Here is a 22,340-nt window from a genome sequence, read left to right on the forward strand (position 1 = left end):
GACCACAGTCTTTATACACCTCACTACTTCCTCTTAGTCTGGACCACAGTCTTTATACACCTCACTACTTCCTCTTAGTCTGGACCACAATCTTTATACACCTCACTGCTTCCTCTTAGTCTGGACCACAGTCTTTATACACCTCACTGCTTCCTCTTAGTCTGGACCACAGTCTTTATACACCTCACTGCTTCCTCTTAGTCTGGACCACAGTCTTTATACACCTCACTGCTTCCTCTTAGTCTGGACCACAGTCTTTATACACCTCACTACTTCCTCTTAGTCTGGACCACAGTCTTTATACACCTCACTACTTCCTCTTAGTCTGGACCACAGTCTTTATACACCTCACTACTTCCCCTGGTGGGAACATAAAGTGGGATTTGTAGTGTCCGCTTGTCGCTCCCCAGTGAATACCACGATCACAACACCAGAGGGAGCTCCACAAATCATGTTAAACCCAGATTCGGCTCAAACAAGGGACTAAACACGTTTCGCAATTATGCCACATCAATGTGGAACGCCCTACCCAAAGGAATGTGAATCACTACTGTAACTGAGGGGTACAATTCCCTGACTGTATTGTTAGATATGATATTTAATACCACTACCTCTTGTACTTTAACTTCTGGCCATCCAGTACATGATATAAGTATGATGAACACTTTCCCACCTGATGAAACGAATCCACACAAATGTACCAAATCGAAGGTTTAATACAGCAAAAGGTGTATACAACGGTCACTTAATTACATTTATGATTTGAAATATGAAATATGCACTTTTATGGCAAATGAGTATTCGTAGGTAAATCAACATTGAATGTCCAATCTCTGGTTACGCAGGGAGTAAGTATACAACCTGGAATATTTAGGAAACGATAGCGATGGTACTTAGATGATTATAGCTGGATACACTAAGGGGGGGGGGGTCCCGCTGGTTGTAAGACAGTAGGAGGGGGGGGGTTAGAGAAGCCGCTGGCGGTATCCCATCTGGCCGACGGTGTCTTGGGAGAATCCAAAGTCTTGGACACGGTGCCCACAGAACCTCGGTCCGCAGACGAATACAGCTGGACCCTCTGTGGACGGTATCTGCCGGTCCACAACGGAGAGACGTGAGGCGACCTCACTGGTGTAGAGCGCCATCTCACCTGGAGTCCTCTCCGGGGGGTAATTCCAACACTCCACAGTGTTGGCCTTTATCCATGGAATAATCAAAGCACCCAAAGCATAATCCAAGCCGTGGAAGGCTCGCCGTCGTCCGGGTAGAGTAATCCAATATACAGGTCCAGTCGCTCTTGGCCCGGAGCTCCTCGGATGCAAGCACCACTAGGGGTCTGCTCAGCCTGGTTAAGCGTCCAGATAACGTCAGGAACGATGGGGGTACTGATAACTTTAGAACTCTAACCGAACGATGCACCATACATAAATAGACTATTATTAGCTTAATAGAATACGTCCAACTCGACGGTATAGTGCCAAACTATGACTATTCAACTATTAATCTACACGATATCTCAATGCCTATTCTGGGCCAAGTAGGCCTTACTACACCGCACGTGCGTCGTGGGGAGGCTTTGCGTCTGTCACTCTGTTGGAGGGTAAAGAACTGGACTAAAAGAAAGTTCTACTTTACTTGCGCCATATATATATGCGCTATGAACAAATAGTACCATTCGTATTTCGCCCGACATATTCCTGCGCGGAACCGGGGCTTGCCACGACATGTTAGGCGGCACGATTGAACTTGGACCTAGGGGTATGGCAACCTGGCGCCAGGTTCTCGTCCAATGGTAGAATGAAACTATTATGGGCTGTTTAGTAGACTAAAGGGATATTCAGTGCATATTGTACAAGGAATATACAGGGGATATCAAACGATATACAAATACAATTAAATATATATATATAAATAAATATACATATTCGGTTTAATCTGATCCTTCACAACAGCCGCCCCCTAATTAGTCCCACCTAATTAGCTAAGCAGAGACAGATTAACCGCACTGTCTACCACTCAAGGTCCGCTGTAAGGGTCAGTCAACTCACAAAGTCATGGGGTCATGGTCATCATCGATAGTATCTGGGAGTCGGGGCAGTTCTATGAGCCTCGCCACGGGACGTGTGTAAGTGCGCCCTTGGACGAGTACTTCAGCTGCTCGGACCTTGCCATCGGCACCGGTGATCACTTTGCTTACGCGGCCAGCCGGCCACATAGCTCTGGGTAGTGACTGGTCAATAATCATGACGACTGTTCCTTCTGTCAAATTGTCTCTCTCTTTTACCCACTTCTGGCGGGTCTGTAGAGACGGTAGGTAGTGAAGTAGGAAGCTGCTCCAAAACTTGTCAGCTAGTACTTGGCTGTACCGCCACATTCTTCGGCCGTTCGCTTCTTCAGGCCTGTACATTGTCTGGGGTAGCGCAGGGTCCAGCCGCCCCATTAGGAGTGTGTTGGGGGTGACTGGGTCGACATCTGCTACATCACTGGAGACGTAACCGAGGGGCTTTGAGTTCAATACTCCCTCGATCTCCGTGAGGACTGTCATTAGGACTTCCTCCGCCACAGTCTGGGCTCCAAGTACGGCGTACAGGGCTGTCTTTATAGAACGTACTTCTCGTTCCCAGGTTCCACCGAAGTGGGGTGCGTTCGGGGGATTAAACTGGAAGTCAATCTGGGATGGAGCGAGGTGGGTCTTAAGTTCTGGGCCCATAGCTTGGAAGCTCTCTCTCAGCTCTCTTTCTCCGCCTTTGAAGTTGGTCCCGTGATCAGACAACAATGTAGACGGTTTTCCTTTCCGTGATGTGAATCTTCCGAAGGCCATAAGGAATGAGTCTGTGCTCATGGTCGGACGGAGCTCGATATGTATCGCTCTGGTGGTCATGCATTTGAATACAATACCCCACCGCTTCTCGGTGCCTCTTCCTCTCTTTATATACAACGGGCCAAAGCAGTCCATGCCTGTGGAGTGGAATGGCTTGTCGCCGATTCGGAGGCGACAGGGGGGTAAGTCAGCCATCCGTGGTATGCTGGGCTGCGTGCGCCACTTACGGCAGTCTAGACAGGTTCGCTGGAAGCGCCGTACTGCTTCTCTCCCCTGCAATATCCAATAACGACGTCTGATCTCCGCGAAGACTCTCTCTGCTCCTGCGTGGTGTACATCCTCGTCGTATTTCTTTATGATCAGCTCTGTGACCTTGTGTCGGCTGTTCAAGACGATCGGGTACTTAATGTCATCTGGTAGATCGGGGGCTCTCCGCAGGCGACCACCCACTCTGATGAGATTATGGGCGTCACTCTCTGGTGCCAGGTGAATCAGTCTGCTGTCTGATGGGACGGGGTTTCCTCCCTGTAGACAGTCTAGCTCATCGGGGAACGAGTCTCTCTGGGCTCGTTGTAGTAGAAGAAGTTCTGCTTCTTCATAGTCAGCTGCTGACATGTCAGTGGTGGACTGAATCTCTGGGTGGTGCCGCAGGAATGTTCTTTGCTGCGCACTCTCTAGGGTAATGCAGTCATCTATGTTGGGGTCTGTGGAGGCGACAGTGCTCAGTCCACAGAACATAGGTTTCTTGTTCTCAGCCTCCTCGTTACTTGCTTCCCGCGGGGTGGGCGTAGGCCAATCTCCTTCCGGGAGCTTGAGGAATTCTGGTCCATCACTGTAGATGTTGCGACGGGTTAGGTCATCCAGAGACATTCCCCGGGTGATGACGTCAGCTGGGTTGTGTTTGGTGTCCACATACCTCCAGCTCGCTTCTTCTGTTAACTCTTGAATCTCGGTGACTCTGACTCCCACGAAGACTTTGTATCTGCATGAATCAGACTTGATCCATGTGAGTACTGTCGTGGAATCTGACCACAAGATTGTTCTGTGCACCGGAATGGTGAGTTCACATTGGATTAGCGTGGCTAGATGCGCTCCTGCGAGGGCTGCGCAGAGCTCTAGACGTGGGATAGATTGTTGCTTACGTGGGGCTATTCTTGAGCGGGCCAGGATGAAAGCAGTGTGTATCTTTCCTCCCTTCTCTTGGGCACGCAAGTAAGCCACCGATCCGTAGGCTACTTCGGAGGCGTCGCTGAAGACGTGTAGCTCAATCTCGCATGTCTCTGGCCTCACTGTGGATGGGAAGTAGCTGCGGCGTATATTGACACCTGGGAGTGAGCGGAGTTCCGTCTCCCACTCTCTCCATGTTGAGGCAAGGTGTGCGGGTATTGGGTCGTCCCAGCCCTGGTCCTTGTCCCATAGTGCTCGTACAATCATCTTTGCCCTGGTGGTGTAAGGTAGAATACATCCCAACGGGTCATATTGTCTGGCGAGTGTTCTGTACACACTCCGTCTGGTGGTCGGTATCGCCGTCGACCTTCCCTGCTCTGGAGCCAAGGGTTTGTGTCTATAGTGGAGCGAGTCTGTTTTGAAGCGCCAGACTAGTCCTAGTGTCATTTCTTGGGCTTCTCCTGGGATTGTCGCCATCCAGGTCTCGCTGCTGGCAGCCTTGTCCGCGGAGGAGAGGCTGCGCAATACGTGCGGGTCACTGCTGGCCCACTGCCTGAGATCAAAGCCGCCTTTGATCAGGGAGGCGCGTAACTTGATTAGGAGAGCCTCGGCTTCTTCTTGAGTCGAAACGCTTTGTAAACAGTTGTCCACGTAGAAACTGTTCTTCACACTGTGATGGACCTTGTGATGCGGCACGTACCATGATTCGGTCGTCTGATCGGCCTCTTTAATGTCAATCTTTGTTACGTGTCCCGCTGTGATTAGCTTCTCAATCTCAGCGCGGTACACACTCTCTTGAGCGGGGTCTTTGGCTAGGCGCCGCTCCGTGTTCAATAGATAGCGCTCCGTGGCGTCTTTCTTTGCGTGAAAGGTGGGCATTCCCTCTCGCCTCAGGAGTGGAGTTGCGTATCTCATCACTCCGCCGACTGTGACTCTCTTTGTCCCCTGCTCGAGTAGGTTGATGGCGTAAATGTCTTCTTTAGAGCGAATATCTTTCTTTTCGTTCTTAAAGGGCATTGTCTCTAGGGTCCATAGCCTCTCGACATGCTGCAGGAGAGTGGTGTCTTCTTCTGTCGTTCTGGAGTGGAAGCAGCTAGTGGCTGCTGTTCGGTTGAGAGATTTAGCGAGGGGGCCTTGTAGGGTCCACCCTAGGCGGGTCTCGACTGCTGCAGGACAGCCTCGGGGGCCTGTATGGACCCGGTCAATCGGGACTATGAGTTCTGCATGGTCGGAGCCTATCAGCAGGGTCGGGGTAGCGCCGTCTATGAGCGGGATAGGTAATTGGCGCAGGTGCACATATTTATCCATCAACTTGGTGACAGGGTAGGTGTACTGCGATAGTCCTATTTCTTGGCTGGTGAAAGCATTTGTAATCTTGTACCGTCGCTCTGGCTGCCCGTTTGCTGCGATGGTGAAGGAGACATTCTCGCCCTTTATCGTCTTTAAATCTCTTCTTATTGTCCGAATCGTCATTTCGTTCTTGCTCCCCCGCAGTCCCAGCTGGGTCGCAGCGGAGGCGAGCAGAAGGGTCTTCTCTGACCCGTCATCAAGGACGGCGTAAGTGTCCATGACTTTATCTTGGTAGCTCAATGTCACACGGACTACCTTTAAGAGCACTTGGGCTCCGCTGCTGCTGGCGGGGTCAATGTACATGACACTTGCCTTGGTGCCGCTCCGTGGTGCAGGTGTAGGCCGTCTTCCGTTACTATCGTGTAGTATATCTAGATGGGCTCCATCGCACCGGCTGCACCTTTTCTTTAGGCGGCATTCGGCTGCCATGTGGGGCCGCGCACATCGATAACAGCGCCGGTTGGACTTTATCCATTAACTCACTTCTTCTGCATTCATCTTTGTGAATAGGTCACATTGTGACAGCCAGTGTTCTTTCTCACAGTAGGGACACGCTATCTTCCACTTCTCTTTTCTCGAGGGGGTGCTGTGACTCTTACTGCTCGGTACTGACTCCGATTGGTGCATGACAGTCACCGATCTTCTTCCATCATTTATTCTCCTGGGTCCCTCTCTGGAGCTTGGCGTGCTCCGCCCGAATGTATCTAGTCGTAGGCTGCTGACTTCTCTCGCCAGGAAGTCGGCTAGATCAAGGAGGGATGGCTCAGGGCCGTTGGGATCCCGGTAATCTCTCTGTCGCCTGAAGCGCTCCTGTCTTGCGGGTGGCAGCTTCTCCAAGATCCTCTCGACATTAGAGTTGGCGTATAGCTCATGCATGCCCTTCTCCCGTTGCGCTCCCAGCATCCCCACCAGGGACTGCACTTTGATTGACAGGTCGTCTAGTGAGCGATTGTCTGTGGCTGGGGGTAGGCGATCAATATGCCTTATCTCTTGGATTACGTAATCCCATATACATCCATATCTCTGATCCAGCGCTGCAAGGGCCGCTGTGTATGGGGTCGAAGAGGTAGCATAGGCTAGCGCTATATTGTGCGCTCGCGGTACTTTCAGGTGCTTCAGTAATATTGCATACTTGTGGCGTTCATCAGCGACATCCACCATCATTGTCTCTAAGCACATCCGGAGCTCCGTGTACTGTGCTCGACTCTCATAGGCGAAGTCTGGGAATGACGGTGTGGCATTGTATGACGCCGTGGATGGCTGATACATCGGCGAGCGTTGGGGGAGAGACCTCCTGGGCGAGTCCCCTCTTGCGCCTCGCTGTGGGCTGGTACTGGCAGGGTACCATGGCCCGCTGGTCCAGGTGCTATTCCTCGGGGCTGGTCGTGCGTCGTGTTCACCCGTGAATAGAGTCGGGGGTCTGTAGCGCAGCGCCGCGGGGGTATAGCCTGGACTGTATGGGACCTCCTGGTCCAGTGGAGTACTGTGCTGTCGTCGGGCTTGGTTCTCCTCCTCTCCCTCTTCTTCCTCTATCAGATCTTCCAGATCCTGTAGTCGTTTATTTAGCTTCTCCGCAGTGTATGCCGCTCCTTCCTTGTAGCTGGGTCTCGCTTGGACCGGTCTGTGAAGGGGGTCTGCGGGGGGTCTCGACTCGGTCTGTTGGTCAAGTTCAGGGTCGCTTGCTCGTTGAGGAGACGCTGCCCTTGACTGTTGTCTCGACGAGTTCCTTGAGCCCCTGGCGGAGGGAGAGGGTGTTGTCCTTTTGATCAGCTGCTCTATTAGTTGCGCTTGTAGTCTGTCGCGCTCTGCGTCGGCCCGGTCTCTTGCCATATTCTCTTCTGTCTGGAGGCGTCTCATCTCCAGGCGTGTGCGCTCTTCTTCGCTCCGTTGCTGCGCTTGGAGACGTTCTCTTTCAATAGTAAAATGTTCGCGCTCGCTAAGCGCCTGCGCTTGGAGTCGATCGCGTTCGGTAGAGGCTGTCAGGCTGACGAGGAACGCCTGTTGTAGTATCCTCTCCGCTTCGCTGGGGGAAGGCGGTTGTGGAGGTGAGCCGCTCCTGCGTGAGCCGCTCCTGGGGGTACTCGTTGGGGAGTCCTGGAGCTCTATTTCCTCGGCGCTCTCCTCCTCTTCTTCCGTGCAGAGTTCTCTCTCTGTAGGGTTGTCTTCCTCCCGGGGCTGGTCGGGGACTACTTCTTGGGTAGTGGCGGGGGGTAAAGGCATGTCAATTCTCTCCTGGTCCCCACCGTGAGCTTGGTCAGTTACATTAGGACCTACTAGGGCCTCTGTGGTCGGGGAAACCTGTTCGTTAAGGTCAGACATAATTTTACTTTCTACTTTTACCGCGTTTACCGTTTGTCGAAGGCTAGGTAGTTGACTGACAGTGTAAGCCTCTAAGTACTGAGGTGTCTGTCGTCTGCGCCGCGGGCGTTCTAGGTTAGGAGGATCGTTTCGTGGAGTGTTCATCATAGGCCATTTCGATATTAATAACACTATATTAATATTACACTAGTTACCATCCGGCTCGAAGGACCAATTGTAACTGAGGGGTACAATTCCCTGACTGTATTGTTAGATATGATATTTAATACCACTACCTCTTGTACTTTAACTTCTGGCCATCCAGTACATGATATAAGTATGATGAACACTTTCCCACCTGATGAAACGAATCCACACAAATGTACCAAATCGAAGGTTTAATACAGCAAAAGGTGTATACAACGGTCACTTAATTACATTTATGATTTGAAATATGAAATATGCACTTTTATGGCAAATGAGTATTCGTAGGTAAATCAACATTGAATGTCCAATCTCTGGTTACGCAGGGAGTAAGTATACAACCTGGAATATTTAGGAAACGATAGCGATGGTACTTAGATGATTATAGCTGGATACACTAAGGGGGGGGGGGTCCCGCTGGTTGTAAGACAGTAGGAGGGGGGGGGTTAGAGAAGCCGCTGGCGGTATCCCATCTGGCCGACGGTGTCTTGGGAGAATCCAAAGTCTTGGACACGGTGCCCACAGAACCTCGGTCCGCAGACGAATACAGCTGGACCCTCTGTGGACGGTAGCTGCCGGTCCACAACGGAGAGACGTGAGGCGACCTCACTGGTGTAGAGCGCCGTCTCACCTGGAGTCCTCTCCGGGGGGTAATTCCAACACTCCGCAGTGTTGGCCTTTATCCATGGAATAATCAAAGCACCCAAAGCATAATCCAAGCCGTGGAAGGCTCGCCGTCGTCCGGGTAGAGTAATCCAATATACAGGTCCAGTCGCTCTTGGCCCGGAGCTCCTCGGATGCAAGCACCACTAGGGGTCTGCTCAGCCTGGTTAAGCGTCCAGATAACGTCAGGAACGATGGGGGTACTGATAACTTTAGAACTCTAACCGAACGATGCACCATACATAAATAGACTATTATTAGCTTAATAGAATACGTCCAACTCGACGGTATAGTGCCAAACTATGACTATTCAACTATTAATCTACACGATATCTCAATGCCTATTCTGGGCCAAGTAGGCCTTACTACACCGCACGTGCGTCGTGGGGAGGCTTTGCGTCTGTCACTCTGTTGGAGGGTAAAGAACTGGACTAAAAGAAAGTTCTACTTTACTTGCGCCATATATATATGCGCTATGAACAAATAGTACCATTCGTATTTCGCCCGACATATTCCTGCGCGGAACCGGGGCTTGCCACGACATGTTAGGCGGCACGATTGAACTTGGACCTAGGGGTATGGCAACCTGGCGCCAGGTTCTCGTCCAATGGTAGAATGAAACTATTATGGGCTGTTTAGTAGACTAAAGGGATATTCAGTGCATATTGTACAAGGAATATACAGGGGATATCAAACGATATACAAATACAATTAAATATATATATATAAATAAATATACATATTCGGTTTAATCTGATCCTTCACAACAACTACCCACTTTCAAAACCTCTCTCAAAGAACACCTACAGGAGACTGCAATTCAAAACTGGCCCCTGTAAATGTCCTAACACAACCCCCTCCAATGTACAGTAAATTACCAAGTATGGTTTTGTCAATATTCCAATGTACAGTTTTGCTTGTACAGTTGTACAGTGTCCCCCACCCACCCCTCCTACCCAACCTCCCCCCCCACTCCTACCCAACCCCCCCCCCCCCACCCAACCACCTCCAATGTACAGTCGTCCCCCCCACCCCACCTACCCAACCTCCCCCAATGTAGAGTTTCTACTCTCTTTTCTGGACTCTTTTTGTATCACAAACAGTACTGTATTTACAAATCTGGTATGTCATAAATGTATAGATGTAGCAGTACTGTCTATCTGTATGTCATATATGTTATGATGAATTGAAAATGGGGGACCCTGATGTAAACAAGACGAAAGTCTTTCTCAGGTCTGCATCCCCTTAACAATTGTTTGTATTGAGCCGTACTGTATTGTACCCATTCTGCAATCTGTTAATAAAGTTTGCAATCAATCAATCAATGATGTGTAAAACAATAACAAAAAAACACTGGTATTGTCAAGGAGAGGTAACGTATTATCCTTTACTACTTCGACATATATATTCTTTGCTCAAGTGCATTTCCATCTTCTTCTGAAAATGGTTTATTTATATTTATTGTATTTAATAATATGATTCATATTATGATTAGTTGTTTCAAGTTTCAAGTTTTGTTTTATTAGTCACATATAAGGTACACGTTGTACATTACAGTGAAGTTCTTGGTTCTGTATGGGCCTCCTGAGATTGTGCTTCATACAGTAAAACAGACAAAAGAATAAATACCAAACACTATACAAAATATACAATATACAAAATGAGTTGTTGTTGTTGCTGTTGTTGTACCAAGGCCCGCCAAAAAACGACACAAACTTCAGTTTTGTATAAACACTACCACTAGATGGCTGCTTCCACCCAGAGGATGATGGATACTGTACCACAGTCTGAACGAGGACAGAACGTACTGTACTTATGGAACTGATTGTCCAAGGAACCAGCTGCGTTTAGGGAGAAGCAACAGTTTGAAAGACTGGCTACGTTCTCAAGTGTTGAGCACAGATGAAACTGAACTCTCTTTCTTTCATTATTTAAATATCGCTTGCAAAAGTTTTTAGTCTTTTGTTTGATCAAGTTAATTAAGTTATTGTGTTGTGTTTGTGTGCGTGTTGTTTTTCATAATTCCAAGTCGAGATGGGTGTAGATGGGGCTGTGGTCTCCTACCGGTCATAGACAAAAACATATTAATTAATTTATTTTGCAAACCAGTCGTAAAATAGCAATACTGTACTGACAGAAATATTTCTGTCTGATACCAGTTTAGAGCACACATAGGTCTACGGTACTGATCCTAGATCTGTCTGATACCAGTTTAGAGCACACATAGGTCTACGGTACTGATCCTAGATCTGTCTGATACCAGTTTAGAGCACACATAGGTCTACGGTACTGATCCTAGATCGGTAGAAGCGGCTAGGCGGAGAAGGCGGGATGTAAAAACGACCAGTCCTCGCTGATTGGTAGCCTTGCGAAACATAACCTTTCTAATGGGTGGTCTTCTCAAAAGGACGCAAACCTTCATTGGTTAGGAAGGTTGTCATTAAGCCCCTATGTAGCTAGCAGTGAGCTGCTGCTAAGCTACCAACATGTCCAATATCGTTGCTATATTGTTATTACATTTGTAATCTTACAGTGTGATTTCACGTCATATTGTGAATGAGTGTGTTGTTACATCTGTTGTTATTGCACTGGGTTGGGTTGGATGTGGAATATCCTGACCGTGTCAAGGTTAGCCCGTGATGCTAGCTAGCTAGCTATCGTTATCCATCAACACTGCGCATGTCTGCACTGCCTTCTCGTTGCTGCTGACGGCCACAGAGAGCGCGCGCTGATTGGCGGAGTGGGAACCGTGCGCTGATTGGCGGAGAGGGGACGTCACTCCACATTGGGCTAGCCCCTCCCTTTTGACCACGCTCGGTTGAGACGTGCGGGTGGAGAGAGAGAGAGCCCGAAAAGAAGAGAGAGAAGGCGGGCTTAGTGGCCAATCAGAGGAACCCGGAAACCCAACTGCGTTGTAGAAAGCATAAACGGGCCGACAGTGTGGTGTTGGAGCTGCGCACGCGCCGTGGAAGCTTCCAGCGGGACACAGTGTGGTGTTGGAGCTGCGCACGCGCCGTGGAAGCTTCCAGCGGTACACAGTGTGGTGTTGGAGCTGCGACACACACAACTAACTGTTAGTACAGTAACAGTTACAGGACTGAAGACAGCTCACCACACAAACACCCACTACAAGGTGAGAACACGGCCAGAGTCAACATTAGTAACATTAGTGAAGTCCGTCGACGTTAACGTGTTACATTCACGCGGTGTGTCAACTCACCTCGGTGTACTGCGAGCTGACACGGTGTGAAGAACATTAATAACTAACTAACTAACGGCATAATCTCCGTGTTGTTGGTGGAATGGATCCAGGTTAGCTAACGTTATTAATAACTGTGTGTAGACATTATTACTAACTAGTAACTACACAACTAGTTGCCCTTACTTACACGGATCGCACCGTGGATCGTGTTACAAGGGGAGGGTTTTTCAGCCGCAAATAGGAGGCAGCGTAGCTAACTTTACCACCAGGTCACCCTTCTGTAGTGTGGCAGTGGAAGGGTTAACTGCCTGTATTTGTAAATCTGGTATGTCATAAATGTATAGATGTAGCAGTATTGTCTATCTGTATGTCATGTGTGTTATGATGAATGTAAAATGGGGGACCCTGATGTAAACAAGACGAAAGTCTTTCTCTGGTCTGCATCCCCTTAACAATTGTGTGTATTGAGCCGTACTGTATTGTACCCATTCTGAAATCCGTTAATACAATGATCAATCAATCAATCAATGCCTACTGCCTAGTATGCGACCCACACCACTGACTGACAGCCTGTCCACACGTGTCCCTGACCAGCTGTTTACTGCCCTAGAGATCCTGACACGTGACCGGCTGTTTGTTTGTTTGTTGGTCCCACCTGGCTCGACCACGACTCACATTGCAGACATCATCATAAATCAAGTTAAATGTATCTGTAAGGCCCGACAACACACACGTTAATATGGGCTTCTTCTGTAAACAAGTCAAGAAGAAACATCATTCACACGATGAATCGAGAACAAAACTAAAAACACCATGAAATCCAAAATATAAATAAATAAATGCAACACTCCCAGACATACCCCAGAGAAACAAACATTAGAATGGCCGTTTGTTTGATTGATTGATTGAAAACCTTATTAACAGATTGTAGAATGGGTACAAATTACAATACAGTACGGCTCAATACACACAATTGGGAGGGGATGCAGACCAGAGAGACTTTCGTCTAGTTTACATCAGGGTCCCCCATTTTCAGTTCAAGGGGGGATCTACCTTCTTAGATGTCGCTGATAGTAGTGATGCTATAAAACAGGCGAAACAGTTGGTAAGCATGTACATACATACGTGTAATAAAACACAAATATGTACATGCAATAGCAACTGGGGTACATAAGAACATACGCACATGTATTAGTCATCGCACAGACCCGAGGGTAATGCTTGGTTGATGCCATTTTTGTTTTGACAGAAAGGCCCGACCTCCTGCATCCGACGACATGGTCGTGTTCGGCTCCCAGGTTCTCATAGCTGCCACTCGCTCCAGGTAAGAGATGCATCTGTGGTGTCTAGTCTGACCCATGAACAGAGCTGTGCAGTAAGCACTGTGGTGTCTAGTCTGACCCATGAACAGAGCTGCTGGGCAGTAAGCACTGTGGTGTCTAGTCTGACCCATGAACAGAGATGGGCAGTAAGCACTATGGTGTCTAGTCTGACCCATGAACAGAGCTGCTGGGCAGTAAGCACTGTGGTGTCTAGTCTGACCCATGAACAGAGCTGGGCAGTAAGCACTGTGGTGTCTAGTCTGACCCATGAACAGAGCTGCTGGGCAGTAAGCACTGTGGTGTCTAGTCTGACCCATGAACAGAGCTGCTGGGCAGTAAGCACTATGGTGTCTAGTCTGACCCATGAACAGAGCTGGGCAGTAAGCACTATGGTGTCTAGTCTGACCCATGAACAGAGCTGCTGGGCAGTAAGCACTGCCACTAGTCGTAGATTAGATCATACAGTAACTAGGGATGGGTACCTTTCACATTTGAACCGATACCGGTACCGGTACCTGTGAATCGATACCGGTACCCAACGGTACCTTTTTTCGGTACTTTAGTCTCAAGAAATTTAATTTACCTACCTCAGTCGTAAAAAAAAAATCCAAACTTCAAATAACTACAATTTCGACAGTTTTCGGCTTGTCATTGCTCCGACTGCTTTATTGTTGAATCAAGTCAAATCCTAGGTAAGCATATATTGTGCGTGTGAACGTTGACATGAAAAGAAAAAGGTAAACATTTTTTTTTTTTTTTTTTTTTTATTTTTTTTTTTTGGTTTCTCACTTGATTCGATACTCGGTAGTACCGACGTGTTTCGGTTCGGTACCTCAAAAGTACCGAATTCGGTACCCATCCCTAACAGTAACGGCACAACGTAAAGAGGTTTGGTATCCAACCCGAGTGCAAATGTAGCAGTAAAGTGCAACAGCAATATACAATGTAGGTGATTAAACTGGGTACAAGATATACAAATGAGTACTACTGAGTGTAGTGCTAATCGGATGTGTATGATGTACAGAGTTGTATTATATAAATTAAGACCGTATGACGACGACAGCAGTGTAACTAGTAAGAGTAGGATATATTATGTACAGATATATCTGCTATGTATTTTCTAGTGTATTGCTGCTACTTATTTGTACATTTCTTACTGTTTTATAATATATCCTGTCTTTATTTTTGGGGACAACGGATGGAAATTAGCCTCGTGCGAAATCCGGTGTTCATTAATTTTGCATTGTCCCGTCCAAATAAATAAAGTGAAAGTTATATATATATATATATATATATAGTAAAGGACTATGTGTAGGTAAGTACAGGCACGCGAGGATAGGTATTATGCGGTGAGAATAAATATATATATATTTTTTTTTCAAGTTTCTTTAATAGTTGTCATACAGAAGTACAGAATACTTTTATACAAAATTCTTCTTTCTGTTACGCTCCAGAGACTGTGCTAGACAAAAGATAAGTATGAAATAAAATAGTATAGCATGTAAAAATAGAGGTCACAGTGTTCAGTATAGACATATGTACAATGTTCGATGCAGAATAGAAGTAACTGAGTTACCATACAATATACAATATATACTATGCAATGTACTAATATACAATACTATATAGTGCAGAGCAGAAATGGGATGAGGTACAATTAAGGTACAATTTACAGTAAGGTGTACTGAGGTATGGGTTGTAGTGCAAATCCTTTACCAATAAATATAAAGTGTGTTTAGGTGTTCTAAAGTGTGGAGAGTGGGTGCTGCAGTGTGTTGTTTGTTTAAAGTGAGTGTGTGCGTGTGGATGCGTGTGCTGTGTGCATTTGATGGTTGTTGCATAGTGTTATTGTTCGTTGAGCAGCCTGATGGCCTGGCGATAGAAGCTTCTATTAGTCATAGGCTAGCCTTATTACTTGGTTATTTTAAAAGTACCACTTTGAAAGTTTGATGTAATTCATGCCCTCCTCGTGTTTGTTGTTGTTGTTCTTCAGGGGCTCGTACTTGCTGACCAAACGGCACCACCGCGTCCGTCTTCCCTCCACTACGTTTGTTCGTCCACTGTCGGAGCTGACGAGCCGGACTGTACTACCTATCCACCACGCTCTCCGGCCGCTTGTCTTCGGATGTACCGCGAGCAGCAGTCACCGGCTAGCCGGCGTCTCGGTGCGCTTCCTTCACGAGTCGTGCGCCAGGCTTCAAGAGGTCAAGCCCTCCCGCGTGGACCTTGACCCCTCCGAGAGTGAAGCAGCCCCGGTCAACGCGGTGGACGCAGCCCCGCTCAGGAAGTCTCTGTCTCAGAGGGTCTCCGAGAGTGAAGCAGCCCCGGTCAACGCGGTGGACGCAGCCCCGCTCAGGAAGTCTCTGTCTCAGAGGGTCATCGCAGAGCTCAAGCACTACTACGATGGCTTCAGGTTGCTGGCCATCGACACCAACATCGCCTGCAGGATGGGATGGAGGTTACTGCACGGACAGCAGCTGAGCAGGAGGGAGCGGCGGAGGGTACGTGTTCCAGGATACCTTGCTTTTCAAGTTTTCTGTTTCATTTGTCACGTATAACGTACATTACAGTGAAATGCTCGGTTCTGTATGAGCCCCCTAAGATTGTGCTTCATACAGTACAAAAAAATAAAAAATAAAGACCAAACACTATACAAAATACACAAAACTAAAGTAAAAAAAAAATGCAAGGGGAGCTCCAGTAGCTCACCGCGTACCTCGAACGCTATTTCGGCGTCGGGGACAACCGTGCGTGTCACGGATCTGGGGTAGCGAGTTCGACTCCCGGACTAGCCGTATTTTCTCAGTGTCTTTCCCCCCATCTATACCCCCATTCAACCTGTTTCTGTCGGTCATACTTGACCAGAAAAAGCGATAAACGCGAAAAGAACCAGCTGACTGGTCAAAGTTTAAAAAATTTTATTTTGGACCGCCACTCTTCCTGCGGTCCAGAGACATACAAATATAACATTAAACACATTATCCAGCACACAAATATCTAAAACGCATTACATAAAAGTAAAACTGTATAAAAACATCATAATATCCTTAACACTTTCAGAGCCCTTGCTTAACCTTGATTTACCGGTTGAATGCCCACCATCCACTTCAATGTTAGCGTTAAAAACGCCTAATCTATGTTTTAAATGATGGCTATGTGTCTAATCTGCCCGTCGCTTATCAATGACTAGTTTTCCAGTCAACATTGTCGAAGCGGAGTGTTTTTTTATCGGTTCATTTTCGTTTTATAGCATTTTGAAAAGCCCTCGTTTTCAAGGAAAATATAAAGATTCCATGATAAAAGACGTTTACTGGAATATTCTAGAATACACAAAAACGTTGTAATTTTTCTGCCTATTTATGAATCGTTTTCAAATAAACGCTAGATTATCGATAGTATATGTGTACGTATGCACGCTAGAGACGCGAGCTGAAAAATCGATTCTCTGATTTCCTCATCAGCGATCGCGCACACACACACACACATAGGGCAAACGCTGAGATCTCAGCGAATACAACTCTGATTATCCCAAGACTGGTAAAATAGATTCCTTACCTCAGATCAGATGTTCTCCAAAAAGATCATTCCAATTCCTGATCGCCATTCCAAATATCGATCACGCTTATTGATTGAGTATTGGCTACTGTGAATATATATTCCAGGCTGATTCCCGTCCCGCGATGACTTCCATGTTGAGCAGACAGCTTGCCAGCTCAAGGAGCCAGCTGGCTCCGCCTCTACATATCTGACTGATCTTTTTGATTATTTTTTAATGATTTTTATATTTGCAGTTGAGAGCATTGGTCATCTGTCTCCCTACAGTAAAGATTAGAAATGATTGAATTATTGTAAATGTGTGGAGTGGTGGGAATAGCTGCTTCAATAATAACTTATAACAACAACAGACAAGTTAGACAACTATGTATACAAAAAAAAAACGATATACACTGAATGATTAGTTGTTACCTAAAGTCCTTGGACTCCACTGTAGAGAACGGGTGCAGGCCTTTGACAACAAACTTTGTCACAGCCCTGTGACACTCGTTCACCCTATCCTCTGTCATCCTTCCTCTAGCTGCTACTGTAGGGAGAAGGGACTTTGGGTGGTGGAGGTAGAGGGAGGATGTGTGGTGGCCCTGGGCTCACTGGCCTGGGACACATTGGTGGCTGACGCCTCAGCTTGACCATCTATAAAAAGTTTTTAGATTGTAGTATTTGTAGCTAAACAATTATTTTGTTTATTAGCCTATTTGTAATAATTCGTTATTAGCCTAGGAAACTCCGTATCTTGGCTTACCGGCTGCAGTGGACGTGGATGCAGATGGAACAGTGCGCGCAAGGCAGTCGAATACGGCGCATTTCTGCACACTAATATCTAGAGTTGTTCCGATACCGATACCAGTATCGGAAATGCCGCCGATACTGCCTAAAATGCTGGTATCGGTATCGGCGAGTACCCTCTAATGTTGCGCTCCGATACCATATGACGTAATTTATCAACAACACTGCGGACGTTGGGCTCTGTAGATACTTTATATACTCATACTTCGCTGGGTGAGCATTATAAAACAAACGTGTGCTTAATCGACCGTGAATTAAAGTGTCAATTGCCATTAACAGCAGAGCAGATACTTTCTTAAAATGCCATTGTCCCGACAGCGCTGTTGACGGGGAGCTCTGATGAGTTCGCTTGGTGGCTGGTGTTATTAGCATTGAACAGCTAACCGAAAGCTAGCTTTGACGTTACCTTGGCTAAAGTTGGGGCTATTAATAATCCAGCAATAATGACTGCAGATCTGCAAGCAAAGTACAGCAAGTTGGCAAAGGAGTATTCCAAGTTAAATCACAATGTCACCGGCAGTAACGTTACAGTCTTTCCATATAGCGGTAGCTCATGCTAGCTAACCTAGCTCACGGTAACGTTGTCATTGCACAATTGCACGTCGCGTACACAATTAATGACATGTTGCGGACAGCCATATCGGCGACAATGTTTAGCTTTTAGTGCCAAATGATAAGAGTCTGAGGCGGAGTCTCAAAAGAGAATGTTGAATATTTATTGTGCAAAAATCACAACAACAGAGCCTCTGGTACTAAACGGAGCCTTCTTGTGGAAGCAAGTGCAGCAACGAATAATGTCCGTGTGGAACTAATGTGCCAACAACCTTTCCGTGGGTGAACTCATTGAGATAGTTTTCAATTACTGATACTAATACTAATCTATACAATCACCTGTTGTTGAATAAATACCATTACTTTATAGTTATTACTCAAAAACAGTATAAAACAGTAGCTGTATTAAAAAAAAAAACGTTTTATAATTTATATAATATTTTTTTATTTTTTTAATGTATGCACTGGTATCGGATAAGTATCGGTATCGGCCGATACCCAAAGCTTAGGTATCGGAATCGGATCGGAAAGGAAAAAATGGTATCGGAACATCTCTACTAATATCGTGTTTTGCCAACAAATGTTTTGATAGATTGCTCGTATTGCCACTCTTACTGGCAAATGTTTTGTTGCACTTGTGGCAACGTCAGGGCTGTACGCTAAGCTTTTTCACTAGGGGCACACTTGCCCCTAAGTTTTAAAACCAGAGACAGTGGACAGACTTGTCTTTCTTGCCTGCAACTTAAAGTAATGGCTTTGCTTGTCCAAATGACAATACTGACCAAATTCAGATTTATTTTTCTCTTGTCCATTTATTTTGAAACCGTCTGTACACAGTAGGCTATGTGTGCTAGCAGAACTAGTCTCCAGTCACGAGTCACAGTGCACATGTGCGGTGGTTTGTCCACCAAAAAAGCGCCAAAAGATCGAAAATAAACTAGCAGAGCCAGAACTGTTCAACTCCTCTGGAGCCACAGCCAGCAGAGAAGCCGGTTTACTTTAGCTTTTAAACCAGCTGCAGCCTGAGAACTGGAGTGTGAGGGGATGTAACACTGAAGATGGCGGCAACAACAAAGAATTGCTGCAAAATAAACATACATCTGTTGTTAAAAAGAAGAAGAAAAAAAAAACATATTTTTTATTTTTTATTTTTTTATACTTATAACAATTCGATAATTATCGATATCGAGAAATAAAATAAAATTATCATATCGTTATCGCGATATGATTTTTTTCCATATCGCCCAGCCCTCAGCGTGCCCTCAGCTCGAATACGCATCGACTCAGTGTTATAAGCTATCTGAACTATTTAGTTTAATGGGACGTTTTGTTTTGAACAGTAAGCTAACGCGAGCTATCATGCACTACTAGACTTACTGGAGCATTTGTTGATAGCTATCAGTAGCTAGCCGGCTGGCAGGCTCACCGAGGTCCCAGTGTCCCACTAGACTAGTGTTTACAACAGCCACGGGTGCAGGAGGGAGGAGGAGCAGCAGACGCTGCAGCTCTCTCCGTGTGTCTGAGTTCAGTTCAGTTCGGCTCACTATAGGAGTTCGAACGCGTCGAAAATATGAAGCAATACTAACTTTACTTTTCTTCATAGCTAAGTCAGACAGTCAGCCAGTCTATCAGAGTGAGTGCTCAGTCGATTGTTCCCGCTGATCATACCTGCTGAGTGCTCACTGCTCAGCTCGCGTGAGTGACGTCATCGCGTCATCACACGCCTTGGATCATTTAGGAGTGAAATGCGAATGCAAGGCAGTTGAAAGCACTACTCGCAAGCCCGCCCCCAGATAATATTTACCAATCGCAACGGCCAATTAAAGGGGCAATTTGCGACGATATCATCGCAGTGTACAGCCCTGAACGTGCGTTGTCTGCATTGACCCTTGTAGAGTATATCCATACTTTAGAACGCTTCGCTCTATCCGCCATCACGACTCGGTGCATGCAGACTCAGAGCTGTCTGTGTCTGTGTGCAGCGTGCTTCAGCACGGAGACAGCGCTTTCATTAAGGAGTACCCGTATGTAGGGCTGCAACTAATGACTATTTTGGTAGTCGACTAATCTGCCGATTATTTTTTCGATTAGTCGACTAATCGAAAACCAATGTAAACAACAACAAACAATTTTTTTTTTTTTTTTTTTTTATATAACTACCTATCTTTGTGAAAGTGGCTTCTCAGCTCTGGTCCAGCTGAAGACAGAGCAGAGGAACAGATTGGACATTGAGCATGACCTCAGAGTTGCTTGTCTACCATCACCCCAGACTTTGAGACTCTTGTCAGGACCAAACAACAACATCATAACATGATGATCCCATAGCAAATTAAAATAATGACTCATGAAACATTTGAATTTGGATCTTGCAACTTTAAATGAAATGTATTTGAAATGTTGAAGTCAAGAACAATACAGTCAGTCAGTGCATTGAGTCAAGTGCAATCACTCATAACAACTTAACAAGATAAATAAATTAAATAATACAAAATTGGAAGTGTAGTGTACTTTAAGTTTAAATAACTAAAATAATAATAATAAAAAAGAAATAACTAGCAGCAGCATCTGCCCCCAGCACCACGGCTGATGGGGCTGTAACTTGGTCCAGGACCAGGAGGGGAGGGTGACGTACACTACTGAGTACTGACGTCGTGGAACAGCTGTAGGGGGAGACGGGGATGAGTCAGATCAGACAGACTTCTAGGTCTTTTGTTTGCTGGGTGTGAGAGGAGTCCGTGTGTGTGTGTAATTGTGTGTGTGTGTCTTACTCTGATCGCTGTGTGAGAGTGAGAGGAGTGTGTGTACTGTACTGTGTAATTTGTGTATGTGTGTGTCTTACTCTGATCGCTGTGTGTGAGTGAGAGGAGTGTGTGTACTGTACTGTGTAATTTGTGTATGCGTGTGTCTTACTCTGATCGCTGTGTGAGAGTGAGAGGAGTGTGTGTACTGTACTGTGTAATTTGTGTATGTGTGTGTCTTACTCTGATCGCTGTGTGTGAGTGAGAGGAGTGTGTGTACTGTACTGTGTAATTTGTGTATGCGTGTGTCTTACTCTGATCGCTGTGTGAGAGTGAGAGGAGTGTGTGTACTGTACTGTGTAATTTGTGTATGCGTGTGTCTTACTCTGATCGCTGTGTGAGAGTGAGAGGAGTGTGTGTACTGTACTGTGTAATTTGTGTATGTGTGTGTCTTACTCTGATCGCTGTGTGTGAGTGAGAGGAGTGTGTGTACTGTACTGTGTAATTTGTGTATGTGTGTGTCTTACTCTGATCGCTGTGTGTGAGTGAGAGGACTGAGGAGTATGTTTGTGTGTCTTACTCTGATCGCTGTGTGTGAGTGAGAGGTGTATGTGTGTGTCTTACTCTGATCGCTGTGTGTGAGTGAGAGGAGTATGTGTGTGTGTCTTACTCTGATCATCATCTCCTGCAGGGGAACAATGTTTTCAATGTCCAAAATTTGCTATGGGATCATCATGTTATGATGTTGTCTGGAACCCTGAGAAGCCACTCTCACAAAGATAGGTAGTGCACAAAAAAAAAAAAAAAATTAAATAATTTTTTTTTTCTTTTTTAATGACTAATCGACGCAACAATTTCTCGTCGACGATTTTTCATAATCGACGTCGTCGATTATGTCGACTAATCGTTGCAGCCCTACCCGTATGTGTAAGAACGAAGTACCCGTATGTGTAGGGCGACTCGCGAGGAGTGTGTGTAATAATGACTCGCTGCGGCTCGCTTCTCGTGCAGAGACAGAGAGAGGAGAGATCGTTCGCAACTTTTAAATAATAATAATAATAATAATTTCTCTAGAGTATCGATAGCAGTACCGAGGACGTCGGAGCTTATAAATACTCCGGTATTTTCTAATATAGTACCGGTTCCCGTTTAAAACCGGGGTCCGGGGGGCATCATCTCTGAGGAGCAGAGACCTTGGTGTTCCTCCTGCAGCAGCTGATGATGATGATGCTGATGATGATGATGACGATGATGATGACGATGATGATGATGATGAGTATCTAGGCTGAGTGCCCGTGCTCTTCCTCCTGCAGCTCCTGAGGACGTGCGCGGACCTCTTCCGCCTGGTGCCCTTCATGGTCTTCATCATCGTGCCCTTCATGGAGTTCCTGCTGCCTGTCTTCCTCAAGCTGTTCCCTCAGATGCTGCCGTCCACCTTCGAGACGCAGAGCAAGAAGGTGAGGAGGCCTCTGGTAGAGCCATACCCTAACCCTAACCCTTCGAGACGCAGAGCAAGAAGGTGAGGAGGCCTCTGGGCTCTGCGCTCTCACCCTCACCCTCTAACCCTCACCCTAACCCTAACCCTAACCCAAGAAGGTGAGGAGGCCTCTGGGCTCTACGCTCACACCCTCACCCTCTAACCCTAACCCTAACCCTTCGAGACGCAGAGCAAGAAGGTGAGG

The 22,340-nt window shown here is 46.5% G+C and overlaps 1 protein-coding gene across 2 annotated transcripts in view; it reads left to right on the top strand.

Moving 5' to 3' along the window:
* Positions 1–11,521: 11,521 nt before the first annotated feature.
* Positions 11,522–22,340, top strand: part of LOC311231273 (LETM1 domain-containing protein LETM2, mitochondrial-like) — a 38,950-nt gene continuing 28,131 nt past the window's right edge. For both annotated transcript variants that reach the window (XM_084338271.1, XM_084338272.1), the window contains exons 1-4: positions 11,522–11,636; positions 12,955–13,029; positions 15,021–15,528; positions 21,972–22,115. In XM_084338271.1, coding sequence (XP_084194397.1) covers positions 12,983–13,029; positions 15,021–15,528; positions 21,972–22,115 — 699 coding nt within the window. In that variant the 5' untranslated portion in view covers positions 11,522–11,636; positions 12,955–12,982. The remainder of the gene's footprint in view (positions 11,637–12,954; positions 13,030–15,020; positions 15,529–21,971; positions 22,116–22,340) is intronic.

The sequence above is a fragment of the Notolepis coatsorum genome (genome assembly GCF_963971535.1).
Source record: "Notolepis coatsorum genome assembly, contig: SUPER_6_unloc_1, whole genome shotgun sequence".
In the NCBI taxonomy this organism is placed as follows: Eukaryota; Metazoa; Chordata; class Actinopteri; order Aulopiformes; family Paralepididae; genus Notolepis; species Notolepis coatsorum.